The sequence below is a fragment of the Pseudopipra pipra genome, chromosome Z (genome assembly GCF_036250125.1).
Source record: "Pseudopipra pipra isolate bDixPip1 chromosome Z, bDixPip1.hap1, whole genome shotgun sequence".
NCBI classification, from domain to species: Eukaryota; Metazoa; Chordata; class Aves; order Passeriformes; family Pipridae; genus Pseudopipra; species Pseudopipra pipra.
In genome coordinates, this window is record NC_087581.1 from 72,153,743 (window position 1) to 72,174,182 (window position 20,440).

Here is a 20,440-nt window from a genome sequence, read left to right on the forward strand (position 1 = left end):
CTGAAGACGTAGAACTTTAGATAAGTTTGAGCAGTAATCGCCGCCCACCAGCATCGGGCCCCTTCAGCTCACCGCGGTCTCCACCGTCTCTCCCCTGAATATCTCTCCACAAGGCTTGGCCAGCTCTGGCACCAAACTTCTTTATTGTCTGATGTCCAGCACTGAATTTTTTCACGGCATGGAAAATCATCTGAATTCTGGCTATAAAAGGGGGCTGTCTATTCTCTGTCCAAGCAGATGACAGGAATTCTCGTTTTATTCCAGTGCATTTATCGTGTGCTTGGGTTGAATAATGCTTTTTTCCTCCAGCTCATACTGAGTTAGAGATTAATAAAAATGACATTGTATTACAAATACACAATCTCTTTTTTGCCTAAAGCAACCTGCAAAAAGGAAATTAAAGATGATTTGGCCACACAGGTATTAAATTGCAGTTTAATTAAAGGATTGGGGTAGGGTGATAACCCCACATTGTCTCCTTTTCATTGCACAATACCCAATTAGAAGAGAATTTATCTTTAAAAAATTATCAGAACCTCCCAGAACCAATTCTATTGTTTATAATGGATACTCGAAGTGTCTAATGGAGCTAGCAAAAGAATAGTTCACACTAAAACTGTGTGTACACTGAACCTTATTGCTTCAGTTCATAATATCTGAGAAAATATACTTTCACTGGCTGAAGGAGAAATTGGTAGGAATATCAACAGTGAACCTATGGTAGCCAGAACTTGCATGGAAACTTTTTTCTGCTTTTTGGTGATTCTACAGGTTTCAAAGGCTTCAGCTCCATCCTTTCACAAGCAGTCTCACAGAGGCAGGTGATGGCAAATCAAAGACTTAGATGAGCCTAATTTCTCATTTGGGCTGTTTTCAGGAGTGCAACATTCACAGCACCTCTTTCTTCTACTTCTGACGTCAGGTTGAAGTCTGAAGGGGGGAACAGCACAACACAGCACTCAAAAGTTGGAGAAAGGATTGATGAGAGATGTGAAAGATGGGAGGATTATGGTGTTTAAAATATCATTCCTGTAATGGAAGGAGAAACTTTGGTTTGAAAACAACATAGCCCAATAGTCCACGAAAATGGAGAAAGGCTGCATTTGAATAAAAACCACTTTTCAAACACCTAAGCAATTCTTCTTGTTTTTCCACTAAAATATCAGAATTGTAATTTATACATGGACATAAATAAAAAGGCCTAATTTGTAATGATTAATTTGCATATAAAATATCTCTTAGAAAATAATGATGAATGAACTATTTTCTTTTAAACATTCTTTTTAAACATTTCTTTTAAACTATTTTCTTTTGCACAAGAAGAAAACGGTTTTTAATTAGCAATATCTGCATGATAAAAGGAAAAATGGGTAAGAGAAGGGCAGATGAAGGCATGTCCCAATTCAAGCTGACCCTACAACCAGGTGGTTAGTTTTGATGAACACTACCAAAAAACCCACAACATTGCTATGTTACTTCTGGGGTTCTTCTTTGGGCTTTCTCTCACATTTTCAAGTATTTAAAATGATACCTTGTTCCTCTCAATCAGGACAGAAAGTGACAGCGGATAAACAAAAATCTTGGGTCAAGTGGATAGAAGAAAAACGTGTTCCAAAAAGAAGACCTCAAAAGGAAAGGTGTGTGTGCAGCAGGTGACGTGTGCTCAGTTTATTCCTGTACAAAATCAAACTGGAATTTTTGACTTCAAGTATTGCTATTCTTACATACCAGTGGATTGAGGACTTAAATATGTAGCAGTCATTGATACAACTAGGTAAAACAGCTGGGTTTTTAAATTCACTTTCATAATACATAACAACATGCTTTACAGCAGAGAGTTATTATAATTGGAGTTATCAATGAGAAAACAGGTAAAGCCACTTCCCACAGCGTACACAGTGGGAAAAGAGCAAAACAAGCTTCTTTGTACCAATCAAACATTTTAACCAATGGGCTGTGGAAAAAAGCCAGTACACAAAGAATTACTGAGCCTAAAAAATTTCAATTTTACCATGCACAACCTGCCAACTAAAGCAGTTATTAGATACTGAAAGCATTCCTCAGAGCTGACACATTTGGAACACTTTTACCTCAGCTGGGTTCACGAGACCCAAACACATGGGTCATTATTACACAGTCAGCAGTGGTACAGATATTTAGTGAAGGTTCATCCACAGCTCTTCTTGGATCTACTTCCCCTACATAACCTCCAAACACAAAAGATAAAACGCTGTCACTTTTTCAAGTAGGAAAATTTAGCCAAATAAGCAGCGCGTGTTTTTTTAAATTACAGTTATATTAATGTTATTCAAACTGTCTAGTACCTAATGACATGCTGCAGCAGACACCAAAGGCTAGCTGTGAGGTAAGTAATCTTACTTTTCCTGAATAAGAGAGATACTGGGATGAAGTTTGTCATGCTTACCTGACAGAGCTCAAGAAGCGTTTGGACAACCATCTAAGGTACATGGTGTGATTCTTGTGGGTGTCCTGTGCAGGGACAGCAGTTGGAATTAGATGGTGCTCGTGGGTCTTTTCCAAATCAGTATGTCCTATGACTCTATAATTCTATGACAACAATTTTTAAACAAACATTTGGAACATAGCCCTGGGTCCCACTTTAACATGAGTTACTGGTGTAAATAAACAATAGCACATGCAGCAAGGATGAAAGAATGCCCTTACAAATACTTCTATATTAGCTGGATTTGAGAGTTTACAAGGAATATTTTTCCTTTTAATCAGGAAATACTAAAATCTAGATTCTAGCTATGTAAAAAGTCTGTTACAGGAAGTGCAGCAACTAGGGGGATATTCTTTTCATTTTCTCTATTTAAAAATTAGCAGTGCTGAACATTGGGAAAATAGCAAAGGTGTACGAATTTCTCCTTGCAGTATGAGAAGCCTGATTCAACCATCCTTTGCATCTAACTTTATCCTGATCAGTGCATGTCAAATTGCCAAGTAGTGCCATATAGTCTAAATACCAGTGCTGTAGTATTTCTGACTCCCAAGCAGGTACAACAGGGAAGCAAAGCAGAGTCATCTAATACAGCAGCAGCTGCATGGCAACAGGGAACAGCATTTGTACCTGCAGAAGTGGAAGAACACTGTAGTAAAACTCTGCTCTAGTTTCATTTGAGTTCAGACTGTTATTCAAGTAGCCTCTCTTCCAGCTAGATTGACTGAGTGATTTAATCAAACCAGTGATTTCAGGAGAACATTCACAATATTAGTTTTCATGGAGAGGTTTATATTTCAAAGAACAAAAGGATTATATTATTTTTATTTACAGAAAGGGAAAGGACACTACTAAAAGGCTTGTCATGTATAATGGTATCATTTCAGCCTAATAATACATTTTCAAGCTTCATCTTTAAGAGATACACTTGAAATGACCTATTGTTTCGTTAGATTATTATGTTCATTACACACTCAGAATGTGACACCAATACAACCAGAGCATACTTTGAGTATTCAGCTTTGGTTTTGTGTTGCCCCCATTCCCATTTCACCCTCTGTATCTTCCTTCATTAGCAAAATAAGGAACAGGTCCTGAGGAAGCCAATGTAAGTTTGTATGAAGGGAATGTTATTTTAAGGCTAGGATTGCCATTTAAATTGCTTGTGCTTTATCTAACCACTATAAAATCCCAAAGACCTTCCCTTTGCACAGACATTCTCAGAATACATAATATTTCCTAGTCTATAGTATCACATGCTCTAATTTTAAAACCATTAGAAGCAGAGAAATAATTGGGAGAGCAATGTCACTAGAAGACTATCACAGGTTAAAAACTCCACTACCACAAACCAAAACCAAAACCTAAGAATATAACACCTGTTCCCTTGGTTGAAGATCAGTTAAGAAAACAGTGACTGTATTTCAGAGCTCTGAAATGACATTTAACTTGGGAGACTGAAAGATGTCAAAGACTCAGGTGTTACCTGCTAGCCTGTGCCTCATTAACTTTGATTTTCATATAATCACATAATTTTCATGGGCATCCCTGCCCAAGGCAGGAGGTTGGAACTAGATGGTCTTTAAGGTCTCTTCCAACCTGAGTCATCTTATGAGATTTGGATTTTCAATTCTATAGAAAATCATCTTAGCCAAGGGGAAAAAAAAATAATCATACACATGGGTGCTGAGTAGAATGAATCCTTATGTGGTGGGTTAACCTTGCATGACTGCCAGAAAACACACAGCTACTCTCTCAGTCCCCTGCCCCAACAGAACAGGGAGAGAAAAAACATGCTGAGAAAGTTCATCAGTTGAGATAAAACCAGGGACATTGTTTACTGAGTATCATCACAGACAAGACTGACTTGACCTAGGGAAAATTAGTTTATTGCCAATTACAAATAGGGAAGGATGGTAACAAAGGAAGACCAACCCAAATATAGCTTCCCTCCCTCTTCTTCCCAGGCTCAATTTCACTACGGAATTTTCTACCTCCTCCTTCCCAACTGGTGCAGGGAGCTGGAAAATTGTCGCTGGGACAGAGAGATTTCTCTGAACAATTTTTCCTGCACTCTGTAGGCCTTGCTTACCATGGAGGTGTCAAGTGTGTATTGTTTATACTTATAGACTGTGTGAAAATATGTGATGCTTATACTTGTTAGCTGTGTGTCTAATTATAAAGTTTGAGAACATAATATGTTTATAGAAAGAAAACCTTGAGAAACTGAAGATAATGAAACACCTGCAAATTTAGTAAAACTCTAAAAGCAGATTAATTAGAAAGAGGTTTCTATGCCAAGGATGATTTCAGATCGCGTGGACAGAACATCAGGTCCAATGAACTGGGGACATGAGACACGTGCACAGACTGAGCTATCCAATCATCTTATTATGAGCATGTGCCCCAAACAAACTAAACTGTATAAAAGTTAACTGATTTAAATAATAAATTGACATATTGCTGATCCTAAGGGTCTGTGAGCTTATGTTCATGCCTCCCCATCAATAGAAAATGGGGCTTGTGATCAGTTCATAACACCATCTTTGCTGCTCCTTCATGGAATCAGAATTGTTGGCGTTGGAAGGGACCTCTGGAGATCAAACAGTCCCCTCCCCCTGCCAAGGCATGGTCACCTCGAGCAGGTGACACAGGAGCTTGTCCAGGCAGGTTCTGAATGTCTCCAGAGAGGGACATTCCATGACCTTCCAGGGCAACCTGTTCCAGTGCTCTGCCAGCCTCAACGTACAGAAGTTCTTCATGAGCTGGAACTTCTTGTGTTTCAGTTGAAGGCTGTCGCTCCTCATTCCTCCTCACGCTTTTTCACTTTTCCTCCCCGCTCCAGCGTGGGTCCATTCCATGGGCTGCAGTCCTTCAGGAACAGACTGCACCAGTGTGGGTTCCCACTGGGCTGAAGTTCCTGCCAGAAAAACTGCTCCAGCATGGGCTCCTTTCCACAGGGCCACAGGTCCTGCCAGGGTCCTGCTCCAGGGTGGACTTCCCGCAGACTGCAGCTTCCTTCAGGGCATGTCCACCTGCTGCAGCATGGGGTCCTGCAGTGACTGCACTGGGATGTTTGCTCTAGTGTTGTCCTCTCGGGGTGGCAGGACAGCCTGCCTCACCATGGGCTTCACCACGAGCTGCACAGGAACCTGTGCTCTGATGCCTGCAGTGCCACATAATGTCACATTTCTCTCACAGCTGTCTTGCAGCATTTTGTACCCCTTCTCTATTACTCCTTCCAGAGGTGCCATTAGCTTGGCTGATGGGCTCAGCCGTGTCCTGCAGTGGGACTGTTTGGGTTGGCTGTGTCCCCATCTATTTTCTCACAGAGGCCACCCCTACAACCTTTCTGCTGCCAGCACTTGGCATTTATACTATTACAATTTACACCTATTTTAAGTTCTTGCATTCTGATAATAACTTCAACTCAAAACTTGTGCTATGGTTGAAACAATTCAGAAGAGGAATCACTGTAGCTCAATCATCTCCTTCAAGAGATTGTTAAGGCTGCTAACTCTGAGAAATGGCTGCTCCAGGGAGGGCTGTGGGGCTAAGCCACAGGAACAGACCACTGCATATGGGACATGGTGAAGAGGCAGGAAGTTGGGTTTGGGATGCAAGGACCTGGAAGCTCTACATGTTGTCTCCATAAACAGACAGCTAAGTTTTAAAGAAGCCTCAAAGCATAAGTCTTCGGTGTTTGCAGTAAGACCACATTTCATTCTGCACCTCCAGTTGGCTGGGGCACAAATTCTTTCTGAATTTGGATCTTGAAAACAAGTAACAGACCTGGAGTGTGACAGGACACCCCCAGTACCAGAGCATCAAGACAGAGCCCTCCTTACCTGTTGTGAATCACATTGCAAAGACAGCACTACACAGTGGGATAACCTTAACCTGGCCCAGTGCATAAGAGATTACTGCTTAGAACTACTTATATCCTTACAGCTCTGGTAGAAAGGCTAGTAAACAGCAGGTTCAGTCGCTGCCATACTGTGCAGGAGCCTGCTCTCTCACTGCCATCCTCAAAGGCAGTTCAGGTTTCAGTCCCAGGTGACTTCACTCCATTTTCTCTGGTGGTTACCCTGCACACCTTTACTCTGCCAGGCAGCCATTCAAGGTTAGTGACTAATTCCAGTGAGAAAACCCAAACAAACATTGAAATGGCATTAGTTATTTCTAAAATGCTTGCAGTGATAGTTTACCGAAAAGCAAAGGTCTACAGAATTCAAATTTGTCTTAACAGCACAGTGCATATTTTCTTTGTTATTAATTGACTCAAAAAGACATACTCATCAGCATCACTTATCTTTGCACTCCAGAACCTATGCTGAGTGCAAAAAAATGTTTATATTCCACGAAGGAGCATCTCAAAACAAAGCATGAAGTGCATCACTGGCTTTCTGCAGTGAAGTTTTCAGCACTCTTCAAGTATTTCCTTCCTGAATACATGATCGTATTTTTAAAAAATCTGAAGCAATTCAGATCTTCCTTTTCAAACTTTCAGATTATCTGGAGGAGTATGATTACATAGTAACAATTAGTAGCAATTTTAGGTAGTTGTAATTTTGTAATCCGCAAGAGTGGTATTGGTTGGAAATAAAAATTCAGAATTTGGAGCACATATGATGTTAATTCGGGCCATTTGCCTGCATAGTTTATTTTAAATATGAGAATTTCCATGTAGTAGACTAAATCTGTGGAATCAAAATGCTATGCATCTTCTAGTCTTGCAATATGAAGTTAAAGGCCAGGATGTTTGTATCTACAGCGTTAGAAAGCACTGCCCCTTGTGAGCAATAATTAATCTTTATTATCTTCAGTAAAACTTAATAAATTTCTTACACACTATAAGCATCCTTTTGTTTAGTCTTACTTTCAATTCTTTTAGAATGAACTCTTATTTGCAGCTCATGATCATTAGATAATGGGTCCTTTCTTTATTTTCTGGGTGTTTTTTTTGTTTTTGTTTTTGTTTTTTTCCCCTACCATCAGAAGTTCTGAATCAGAGTAGTTAGCTTTTTTACCTCATTGTTTCATAAAGCTGCACTGTAACTTGCCTTTTCATTTTACTTCTTGTCTGCCAGCTTCTGAGTAGACAATACGCTGAGCCACACTAACAATAGAAGGGAATTTTGTGCCAGGCAGAATTGATATCCTTTTAAGGCAGAGAACCCAATGAGTGAACAATGCTGGGAAATACTGAGGATTCCCAGCAGGACTCAGTTTCAACTTTCATGATGAAATGTGCGGCGATGTAGCAAAAAGTTGCTTGCAAAAATTGCTATCCTTTCTACACTTTAGGCATAACTTTAGAATCGTTTTATCTTCTCTAGTGCTTCTGCTATTAGTGTTGATTTATTTTGCTCTTACAGATTAAAAGGTTAATTTTGTTTTGACTCATGAAATTAATAAGAGCTTAAGTTAGACAAATATAAGTTAAAAACGGCTAGAAGTTAGTAAACAGTGTTGTAAAATCAAATTAATGACAGCTTTTATGGAAAGTATGACAGTGTTCCCAGTGCATGGCTCCAGTGGTAAAGGTCTTTATGAACATAATTTAAGCAGACATCCCACAGTCCATTTCAAAGCTGAATACACCATATGTAGCTAGTTAGTGCAGCAGGACTAAGAAGCATCAGCCCAAAACCCAGAAGAATGCTGCCCTGTCACTGAACAATCTTTGAAAAAAGAAAGAAAAAAACCTCTTCTCCCCTCCCAAAATAGTGCCAGTTTATCTGAAACCACTTTGATCAACATGAATGAGTGTTCAAAGTAGTGTTAAGTTGTGTTGATTTTTTTAGTTGACAAAAATACGCCTCTCATGTGAGGTCACGGTGGAACATCCTTACGAAGTAACGAGATTATGCAAATCAAAGTAAATGTGCAGATGTCCATTTTCATCACTAAAGTCAGCTTTGAACAGATCAGTCTTTTAGACCTGAGGAACAGCACGTCATCAAAATAGTCAAAAAGGACATGTAAATGTCAGACCCCATTGAATACAAGGAAATTTAAGGATTAATTGCATGGGCGTGGGTGGAACCAGTGCCAAAGCAGAGAGGTTTTTAAACTGTCAGGCTGAAAAACCATTTACACAAGTTGTGTACAAGTGAAGTCATGCAAATCATATATGATTCCAGAAGGATACTGTGCAGAAATTTGTAATTAACATCTAAGTAGAATAGGGGAGTGCTGACACCACCTTACACTGCTGAGACCTCAGCTGCTTTCTGTTGTGCATACACAGGTGTGTATGCACAGCTGCATATGCAGCTCTACACTCAGAGTTTGGAAATCAGGAAACTCACAAGGCAGTGGGAAGAGCAGAAAAAATGCTCACTAGCTTGATAACTTTTTCAGGCTGCCAATTCTGAAATAAATTAAACCAGTGTGGTATTGATATTGGCAAAGAGTTAAGTGCTGTAACGTTCCAAGGCAGGAACTTACTGAAAAAGAAACAACAAGAAACAAGAGTTGGATTGAAAAAAAATGCTTCTAACTGTGTTAAAACAGTGAAAATCTATTATCCAGTGGTTGAGAATGAAAGAACATACCTATAAGTTTCTTTGATCTGTTCTTACTTCTTCTTTTAGACCTTAATGATCCTAAATTGCAGCAACCCAGCCTTTTCCAAAACATCCTTACTGAAGTTTATCCTTTCCAGAAAACAACGGAGTTCCCTGATGTCATCAACTGCTTACAGCATGAATATAAAAAAAAAAAAAATTCATGTAAAAATAAATAACTCACTGAACAAAGAGCAGCTTTTTTTATTCCTCCCCCCCAAAATATAACCTGTTCATATGCCCAAGGAGGAACCTGACAAATGTGAAATCACAGTACAGTAGTATTAAAGCTGTAGCTCTGGATAGGACCCCTACTGCCACCATCCCACATCTGTGGAACATTACTGTCTTCAAAGCATTGGCAAAAGAGCTGCTTCTAAGTGAGCTCATAAGTAACCAAGCTTTCAGGAGCATTTTCATTCCTGCAGTAACAGAGAACAAAAAACACCTCTGCTTTTATAAGGCTCCTCTTTTTTTTGTTATAGTGGAAGACGCCACCAAACTGAAGTTGGTTTATCAGAAGTTTGGTAATACAGAACAGGTTCAGGCATTAGTCATAAAACGTCAGCACATCTAATTATTGCAGCCAGCTCACACAGATAAGCACCTGGTTTTTGGAGGTGATACTCCTGCTAAAGTCTTAGACTCTCCCTAATCACAGATGTACACAATATAAACCCTCACTGGGACCAGTGTCTCAGGCAACCAGACACTATCAATGGGACAGGGAACTAGGGGAACTGAAGAGGTTTGGATATTGATCCCAACTGCATGCTGGCATGCTTCAGGTTCTCCAGTATACACCTAGAGATCTTGGTGCCTAAAATGTATTCCAGAATCACAGAATCATTTTGGTTGGAAGACACCCTTATGATCATCCAGTCCAGCTGTTAACCTAGCACTACAAAGTCCACGCCTATATCATGTCCTTAAGTGCCATGCACCCTATATTATCAGAAAACAGGTACTAATAAAGAAAGCCTGTTAAACATGGAAAGTCTGCCTCAGTAATTTAACTATACAAAGTCTTCACAACAACTTGTAGGACTTTATAAAATATACAACATGCTGATGTTTTCTTCTCTGCTTATCACCTCTAATTTGGATCAACTTTGCATTTTCTCACCAGCAAAATACACTTGATTGAATTGTGAGTTTTATTAATTCAAAGCAGATGAATGTATCACCAAAACACCGCCAAACGCTTCTGCTGTTTGCCACTGATGAAATATTTTGTGTCCTCTAGAAACAGACTGCTTCACAGACCTGCACAGTCCCCCGGAGGGGAGTTTTACGGTGTTTAGTGAAATACAGTTTAATATTACGCTTTACCTTAGTCAAATTCCATCCAACCAGCATTTTTACTTCCTTGAAAAAAAGAATAAAGATTTGGCTTTGCAAGCAAACTTATTCATAGGGCAATTATTATACCAGCTTACATGGCTCATCATTAAAATAACAAATCCTTTTAATTACAAAAAATTAAGAAATTGCTTCTTCACAATCGGAAATCACATCACTACATTTTGCTCATGAGAACAAATTTACAGGCTTAAGTTGCACATAAAGGGTTTATTTTAAATGTTTTAAGGATAGAGTTACATCATAATTATAAAAATTACTTACAGAATTAAGTAACAGATTTAAAGTGTTTATACTTCTAAATGCAGAGAACAGGGAACTGCCTACATTGTTCAAAATAAAATAAAAATAATGAAACCAAGCTCTAAAGATGAATTCACTACCTAATTTGAAAATGTGAACACGAAGACCTTTGAACTATACACATACCAAGAACCATCCTAACTGCACTAATGATGTAAAATACAAAATGCACAGCATTTTCAAGGAACCAGAAACTGTTTTTATTGTAATTAATTTCCCTGACGCAACTAGTTATTTCTCTCTGAAGATAAAAAGCCCCCATGTTTAAACAATCCATTTAGAGAAGGCTTCCACCTATTGCAACAAAAAGGGTTTTCCCCACGTTTACTCCAACATAGTTTAGGGTTTGGCACTCAAAAGAAAGAAGAAGAATGTAATGCTTTGCTATTCAAGTGAGATTTTATTTTTTCTTTAACAGAATACATGGTCCCTTCAAACGCTGTATGACACATACAACTGGAAAATTACCTTCCGTTGGCACTATGCTCGTCTCACCGGTGCATTTAATCCTACTAACAACCATTAAACCACACAATAAGCAAATTCACAAAAAACTGAACACAAAATAAAAACAGAACAAAACAAAAACCTAAACATTTTAACATGCAACTTTAGTTCATTACATTGAATGTTCTAACCCTCTAAGCATGCAAAAAAGGATGGTCTGCATTTAAGTTGTGTTTTTTTCCCTTTTTAGAAAGTTTTACATGGCAGCCTGACATCACACACACGCACACACACAATATACAACAATACTACAGCAGGTAAATGTGAAAGATGAATAACTTTTATACAAAGATCCATGGCTTGTGCCATCACAAGCCCTATGTGATTTTGGAAAGTAATGTTGAACCCCTATAACAAGGAACCAACATTTAGTTACCAGGGTAACGCAAGCACTGCATGCAGATCTGAAACATGAGCCTAAAACAAAGCCCAAAGCAGATGGGCAGGGAGTGGAATTAGTCTCAAGCCTCAAAAAGGTGGTTTAAGCTATCAAAAAAAAAAAAAAAAAAAAAAAAGAAAAAAAAAGAAAAAAAGGTGAAAAGAAAATATTCACACAACAGACAATGGGGACACTGAAAAACAACCATTAAATTTAACAGTTTGTAGATTATACTCTAATTGGCAGAATACATGGTGTATTCAAGAGGCTTGCAGAAAACCCACAAATGCAAGCCTAATGCTAAAACTGTTCCAGTAGACCTAAACCTCAGATATTTCAAAACAAACCTTATATTCCTCAGATATATAAGCCCAAAGTTCAGTGTACTAGGTAATTCATGTATCTCGTGTATAGTCAATACACTCACTCATTCCTGTGCCACAAATATCGACTTGGGCTCATGGAGCCAGGCTCAGCTTTGAGATTTACATGCAGGACTCTTAAGAGTCAATAGAAAACACAACAGATCTGCAGGATGAAAACACTGTGTTGCAAATCTGCTCACTTTGTTCAAACACAAGAAACGTTTACGACTCAGGTACTTACTGCATAAGGACTGCATCAAGAAGCTATTCACTGAAAGACAATAGCCTGCCTTTGGTTGCCCATGATGAAATACTGGACATACTGCAATATAGTAGCAATGGACAAAGAATTAAGGTATCATATTTATACGGAGAGTATTTATTACCATTCAACAGCATAATGAGGCACAAGCCTTAAGGCTAAAATATGAAATCAGGCAAAAAAAATGGACAGAAAGGGGCTTAAACCACTGAGTCTTCAGTATCAAGAATACCCACAACAGAGGTCATCCAGACCTCTGTCCTCTGATTAACAGCACTTCTCCTGCATCCTTCCACTAATGGCATATGGTTGGATATCAGAGTATTTGTTCCTTCCACCAACAGTGTTGTCTGTCTTCATGTACTGTATTCCTGTGAAGCAGTTCTTTGAAACCTGCGGAGCTCTGCCTCAATGTAACATGACAATTTTGTTGCTGTACTGGATCGTTGTTGCGTTTCTGATACTTTTAAAAGCTGCCACACTTAAGAAACCCTAAGTTTCATTTACAACTATCTTGCAAGATCAAAACCGTGAAAGGATTTTGCAGTTGTGGGCTGCTATTTACATCCACAATCTAATGCAGATGACTGAACCACTGAGACTGCCTACAGCTTCCATTAGATAGTACACCACTGGCATGCAGAACTCTAGTGTTCATAGAATGAAGCTCATGTTAACAGCATACCTCAAAGCAAGTACAATGTACACCACAAAAGGCAACAACAGGTTTAAACTGTAGATTTGTCCGGACACTCCTTATGTGGAAAAGCCAGAAAAAGAACAAATTGGGAAGATGCCTTCTTGAACCAAAATGATTAAAAAGCAAACCAACACAAAGGAATGCAACAGACTGAGCAGAAGGCAACAAAAATGCTTCTCCTTCTCCAAAGTTACATTTTCAATGCAAGAGGACACCCCCTCCCACTCCCCTGGCGTGACATTGTACTTATCATGTAAAATATTAACTACTGTTAGGCTTCTAAGTCCACACACAAACATTCAGGTTGCTAGGTTTTGATATTAAATGAGACTACTGATGCCAATGCGTAGTCTAAAGTCTTCTGAAGTAGCATATATACTGTTAAAGTTGTGGCACCAAGCACTTGGGTTTTGCTAAGAAGTGTGTATAACAAAGAAAGAAGTACAACATTTAGGATTGAAGGCAGCCTTGTTGCATGTATTTTACTGGTTCCTACATCTTGTAAATATGGGCCATTAACCTGCATTTTCTAATTAACTGGCTATACAGATTAAATGTATTTTTACAGTTTAAAGCCTTTTCACTGAAAGGTGCATAATTCAAACACTTGATATCCTACTGCCCTGTGACTAGTAAAAAATGCACAAGTATTTCCACATACTGCAAGTTCTTAAAAAGCTAAATTTGAAATAAAGGGTAGAAACACAGCAGATTGATGTTACTTGAGTTAGGCACTCCTTGATGCTGCACAAACTGTTTAAACCTTTCAGGAAAATCACCTCTGTCCCAACCCTGAAAACAAGGACTGCCAGTATCCAGGAAATTAAATTTAATGTTACAAAAGAAGGCGTATCAAATATCAAACTACACTTTCATGTGGTAGTTGAACAAGTGAGTGCAAGGCTGAAGAAAAAGTAAAAATCTATGAAAAAATTTAGATTAATGATTACAATACTAGATCAACTTTACACAGCTTGAATTTGCAGCTGTTCTTTGCTTTTAACTCCCTCCTGCCCAAACATATTGACTTCCTTCAAGAAAAGGAGTTGTTTTACACAAAATGTGTCATGTTTGTATTACTCAGAACAAAACAGTTTTTTGCTGGCAGAGATTGTGGGTTCGCAGGGACATTTAAGCTTTCATTAAACTGGAAAGCAGTCAAGTCTTTGTGTCTACAAATTTTACATTTAATAGTTCCACAAATTTGGCAAAAGTTCATGATGACGTCTAGGATGTCTTCACCAAATCGTAGACATAAATATGGAAATCATCATCAAACTTGATGAAATAGACAGATGGTTTGGCTTCAACTTGATGAATGACCATGCCAGTCCTTTTTGAGCCATCTTCTTTGGCATATTCCACTTGTTTGCCTACCAGGCTGTCCACAACTTCACCTGGTTCCCGTTCTGCAGGAGGTGAATCATCTGTAACATAAATCCAGCAAGCTTTAGTAGACATTAATAAAATTTGCAACACAGAAGACAAATGCATAGTCTTCTTTAAAACTCATACAAACCAATTAAAAGTTGAAAATAGATTACGTAGAAAATTAATTTTGTTAAGACAAGCACCTAACAGTTGCCATGTTTCTAGAAAGTAGTTGCAGAAAAAATTCTCAAGCAATACTGCAGGAAGACAAAAAGAGCACTTTGATTGGTAAGAGAAGTAAATCTTTTGACAGGAACACTTATGCACAAGTCATAGAAAATGGCTGTGGATAACTGAATTTAAGCCACTGGCAGGAAAAGACACTGGGCCTCCTTAGCAAAAAGGTAGCCAAACTAAACCTCCCCCTTCCCACAGATATTATTCAAACTTTCAGTCCATGCATGCCACTGCAACAAAACCATCTCTTCTGAAATGGTGGTAGGTGCAAACTCCTTACTAAAAGGGGCTTTAGACTCCATGTTTGAACAATGCTGTTGGTAAAGCCTATTTTCCTCCGTAGCAAAACCTAACCAGAAATATCCTTGTATTTTAGATGAACCCTATGGTAAATCTGGACACCAGAACGCGTGATTTGTAACAGGCCAATTGACAAGGGACTGGCTACAAGCAAATCACAGAAAAAGTATGAAATAAGGTAAAAAAAATTACTGTATGGAGAATCAGAAGCTAACCACACCTTCCTTCTCAGCTCCTCTTATATTGTTCCCTATTTAGACAAACTTGTGGTTTGTATTCCAGAGAGAAACGTCCTAAAGCAGTTGTCAAATCTGATGTGGCTTTTATTCTGGAAATAAGCTTTAAAATTAATAATTTTGCTCCAAGTTTGAATTAAGAATCCCTTACAGACTCCACCCATTTTATTTTCACTTCTGAGAGCTGTGAAAGAATTCTCAAAAGACAAAAAACCCCCACCAAGGGATGAATAGATTGCCTTGTATTTACACTGAAAATTCTTCCACAAACTTGAGAAGTTTCTCTTCCATTTTTTTTTCAGTCCCACTGTCACACAGTTATTTTCCTCTTAATATCAGTTTTATGGGAAGAGTCTTTCTTGGCAAAGATGTAAGCTCAACTCATATACTTTCACTTAGAAGTGCAGACAAAGTTTTAGTATCAGATCCAGTGATACATTTTTCCCTTACTAAAAAAAAAAAAAAAAAGCTTAGAAGAAATGTTCTACAATTTGGTCTCCTAACATATGCAAAGCCTATATTTGAGAAGAGACAGTACCCTAGATATTTTAGTTATAGTATTATGGCAAGTTCCAACAAATTTACAGAACTATTTCCAGGTATTCTAAAATCTGATTTGAGAAATACTACTCTGAAATACTAACATCCAATCATTGACTCAAGGACACAAGTCAAAATATCTGGGAAGCATTCGCATTCAGGGAAGGAAGCAAATATTCAGAATTGTTTAGAAAACAGGTAAGCATCAACAGTCAATAGTCTTGTGGAGAGCACAGAGGGAAAAGTACACTAAAAGCCATTAGTACTGAAATGGTAAGAAAGCATATAAGCTTTCCCTGCCCTCACCCCCAAAAGTGGAAGAAACCAAAGCAGACTTAAAATACATTTCAAGTCCTTTTTAATAGTTAAGACAAAGAATAAGTTGTAATACTTAAAAAGAATAAAATTGAAGGGAGCAACAGAAAAGGTGTTTGTTTGTCAGCTCTCCTGTCCATAAATAAACACGGACAAATGTTTAGTACAAAAAGCTGCCAGAATAAAACAGTAACTGGCCTACTTACTTGAATCAGGCATAATGCGAAGGTCACCTTCTTTATAATCATCTAAGAGTTGGTACATGTACAAGACGGGATCTTTCTCGTAGGTAATATAAAACCACGTGTTCATAATAGGAGCTCGAGCCAAAACCATCCCCCTCCATTCATCTTTTGAGCCATCCTCTGTCTCAAACATATGTTCCACAGCTTTACCAATCATTGTGTCTGCCAGGTGGGCATCACTAATTCGAGATGAAGCTGAAACGACAGCATTTCACAAGTTCATTCAAAAGCACAGATATGTATCTTTGTGAAAAATAATCTTTACCCTTATTCACACATAAATCATCTGATGGGAAGTTAGTTAATTCCTACACAAAACGAACACTGTCCATTCCAGAGAGTTTACTACTGAAGACTTACAAAACTTCAGAATGTAGTTAAAATATCAATGTATTACTGTGCTCCCCTATGATGAAACAATCATAATGCAAGGTAAAGGGAGATCAGCTGAGGCCACAGCAGCAAAGACTCTCTGTATTTTAACTAGACACTGCACAGCGAGAGGCAGATGGGAGAAGAGAAAGACAGGCCAACCACAGAACAATTCTATGATGTTATTAACGGAACTCTGAGGTTTGGTTCCTCCTAATTCCACTCTACAGACTGCTACCTATTGCTTTGCATTTAGAAGAAGGAACAGCTTATTCTGTTTATAAACTAGTATTTACTTGAGTAAATATCAAACCTGGTGGTTTGAAAAACTGTCGTTCAACAATCCAGTGCTAATTCTGAACATCAAAAAGCATTATTATTAATCAAGTTATTTCATTTAGAAAATGCCTTCCCCACATTATTAAAAGTACTTGGGGGATGTACCTGAGGTTTCCCTCATGTACTTATGTGACATTATTACTGTTAGACACACACGAATACACACCACAGCCAAGATGTCTTACAGTTGAAATTGCAACAGAAACATCAACGTTAATCAAAAAAAAAACCCTACAGAATACACTGCACACTACTTGAAAACAGTAATTGCACTCACTAGTATCATCAAAACTTCGTGGAATCAAAAATAATTAAGAGCATTTTAGATTACATGTCATGAGACAAAAATGAAATTGACTAGTAACCTTCAAGCGTTCAGGTGTTATCTTGGGGGAAGTTTGCAGACATTAGTGGAGAACATTTAATAATGAATGTCAGCCTATACGCCTATGAATTTAGGAGAAAAAAACTAAAATGCTTACCAACTCTGTCTGGAAGAACTTCAAGTGCTGAAACTCTTTCATCTTTGTGAAGTTCTAGTCCATACACACAGTCAAATCCATCATACTTGATGAGATAGAGAGAGGGATTTACAGGAACTTGATCAAGAACTGTGCCCTTCCATTGCGTTACAGGTCCACTCCCTTCCTTCCATCCATGCTGTATCCTGCAGCCTACAATGTTTCTTCGTGGCTGAGAAATAGGTTTGCTGGGTCCCACATTGTTTCTATGTTTTCTGTGCACAGATACAAACATTAATATTAAACAAGTACATACAAATTCTACTTCAGAAAGCAGTTGTCTGCTTTTACATCACAATATATTTTACAGCTTAGCGCACCTTTATTCAAATTAGGGCATAAAGCATAGCCCACTGTATCAGAAAAAAGAAAAATACACTAACAAGTAGTGAAACATTTTTTATGTGCTTCAAACGGTCAGTTTCCTAACAGCAAATTCTAAAACTAGTTTGCTTAAGCCAAAAGAACTATTCTGCTCCTTGCTACACTGAATGTCCAAAGTAAAACTCACCTGATCAGGTCTCACAGCACAAGGTTACCTGGCAGTATTACAACTTTACTAGCTTGTTGCTCTCTGTAGAACAGTAAACAACTCCTGTCCCAGGAGGCAGAAGTCAGTGCAAACATTACCAGTGGCTGACTAAAATTCTTCCAAGCTGTTGTTTTTTCCCTAAAACAAACCTGTTTTCAATTGAAGGAAATTTAGCCTCCTTCATTTACAGATATTTTTGACTCAGAGTATTTTTAAAGACACATGGTAGCAACAAACTTCTGTACTGCTCCTTTTAATATGGGAAATGAAAAACTGCATGTGATGGAAATGGCCACAAAAGAGATACTCCTTTTGTGGAAAATAATTAAATATATTTTTTTATCCTTCTGCTATTTTCACGGAATTGGCATGGAAATTCCCTCTGGTGAATAGCAGTTGCTGTTCTGATCAATCATGATGTAAGCTATTTGACAGTTTCAAATCACTGAAACTGTTGTAAAAGTTTTGTTCTATCCAGTTACTAAAAACACGAATTGGCAATTTTGAATCCAAATGGAAGAAACTAAGGGACATTATGACAGTATACAAAATTCTCCTGAATGTCAACTAGTTGTAAAATCAATTTTTGGGCTACGACTCATAGCACACATCCTTTCAATGGCAGTAATCTATGCACACAACTAGCATGCCTAAAAGCAACATCCAGAAGAGTATCAGCTGCAGAAGACAACACTCTTCCTTAGATTAGAAGTCGTGATCAGAGAAAAATACCTCCAGGAACAATGAATGCTCTCTCAGAACTCTCTACATGATCCAAAAAAAGAAGGCAACAACCATACCACTGAAACCCTGGAAACGCTCCTTCAGAATAATGCTCTCACTATGTGATATTGGAATGCTTAATGCTAAAGATATAATCATAACTATAAAAAGCAAGACACACAATTCCTTCAGCAGCGTTAATTCACCATGAAGATCTTAGCACGGGGGTTTGTCAAATTTCACTTTTGCGATCATTTGAGCTTTTCGAAGATCAAACTTTGATAGCACAGACAACTGGAACAGGTGGGAGTTCCTGTAAAGAGAGACTCTCCCACAAATCTGGTTCTAATTTTATGCAAAAACTAAAGCACGTTTTCAAATTCCAATTCTGTTCAAGTTTACATACATATATATGCATTTCTAATTGTAAGTGTCAGTAATATTTTATTTCTACAAAATGAGAACAGAGAGCTGGTTCTTGGCACAGTAAAATTGAGTTTGTGTTGTATGTAATTCATTCACGTAGTTCTTATGAATCACTGCTCCATTTTAAAGGGAATAAAAACAACTAAAGATAAAAGTTAAAACTGACATTGCTTTAAGCAGTTTATGCTGCTAATCATCTCACCTTTGAAAAAGATCATAATACTATTCATTCAACTTCATAGTCAATTTTACTTTCTGCCTACAAAGCATAATCCACTTTGAGCTGGAACAATAAGGCGAAAAGTTTCACACCCATTCTAAAAAAAATTATGGAAAAAGAGAACTTAACTGAGTTCAAATGGGTAACTATGTATAAAATGCCTCATAAAGCAAAATGCATTACAAATTTAATTACAAGTCAAGTACCCGCCAGGTGTACCTGCAGTTCAAATTTTTGTTTGAATGTTGTATTACTGAACAGCTGCTCACTCTCTTTTGCAGCAGTTCATTCTGTAAGAAATGAGGCAGTCAAACCAGTAAACTACTAAGGAAAGCCTACTTCTTGCATCCTGAACATGTGGTAAGAAAGCAAGCATAAGTTGTTAAATATTAATAAATAATATAGAATGTACTTCCATGTAAGACAAACAAGTAACCAACGTTCTTTTCCTTAGTAGTGTGTTATTTTTGTGATACATCAAGTAACACAAATATTCATAACTTTCTATAATGCTATATCCAGAAGATCCAATGCAATTTTTCCCCTTCTCTTTCATTAGCATTATCTTTAAAATTCCATAGAGATTTGCTCTTGAAGACTAGAGAACATTTAGACATGGAAAACATGGAGCCAGGAGAAACAGAAATGAGCAAGTCCTGGAAACAGCTCGACACATCAGACACATCCTCATTGTAAACGGCCTTTTGATTCCCAAAAGTTTCAGATCCTCTTCTTTATCTTGCAGGCTGTAAGCTGTTAAGTAAAACCTAGTTACATGGAAAAGTTTCATTATCAGAGCCAGATACTATAGATTGCACAGCCTGAAAGAAACCTCTCCAGGTTTTAAAACTGTGTTTATATGGTCCTCACACAAACTTTTATTTGGCAGTTGCTACCAGGGAAACCAACATTGTGCAGAACTGCACAGGACTGGCAGCAGAAAAATCAACCATTACCAGAGAGTTCTGCTTTAAAAAGGAGAATGGAAATTCCCAATAACCTATAAAGTCATTCACGTAGGGTCGATTGATGGTTTGTTTTTTTTTTTCCTGATCATCTCACCTCAGAAAAACACCACAAGGAAAAAAAAAAAACAAACCCAGAAGGGTGAAAGAAAACCACACCCCTCAGATATGTCAAAAATGCACAACT

At 38.0% G+C, this 20,440-nt stretch overlaps 1 protein-coding gene across 4 annotated transcripts in view; it reads right to left on the reverse strand.

Annotated features, from left to right (window-relative positions):
* Positions 1-11,078: 11,078 nt before the first annotated feature.
* The window catches only part of SPIN1 (spindlin 1), a 44,704-nt gene continuing 35,342 nt past the window's right edge, over positions 11,079-20,440 (reverse strand). For all 4 annotated transcript variants that reach the window (XM_064641750.1, XM_064641748.1, XM_064641749.1 and 1 more), the window contains exons 4-6: positions 17,349-17,602; positions 16,117-16,350; positions 11,079-14,338 (exon numbers count right to left, since the gene is read on the reverse strand). In XM_064641750.1, coding sequence (XP_064497820.1) covers positions 14,139-14,338; positions 16,117-16,350; positions 17,349-17,602 — 688 coding nt within the window. In that variant the 3' untranslated portion in view covers positions 11,079-14,138. The remainder of the gene's footprint in view (positions 14,339-16,116; positions 16,351-17,348; positions 17,603-20,440) is intronic.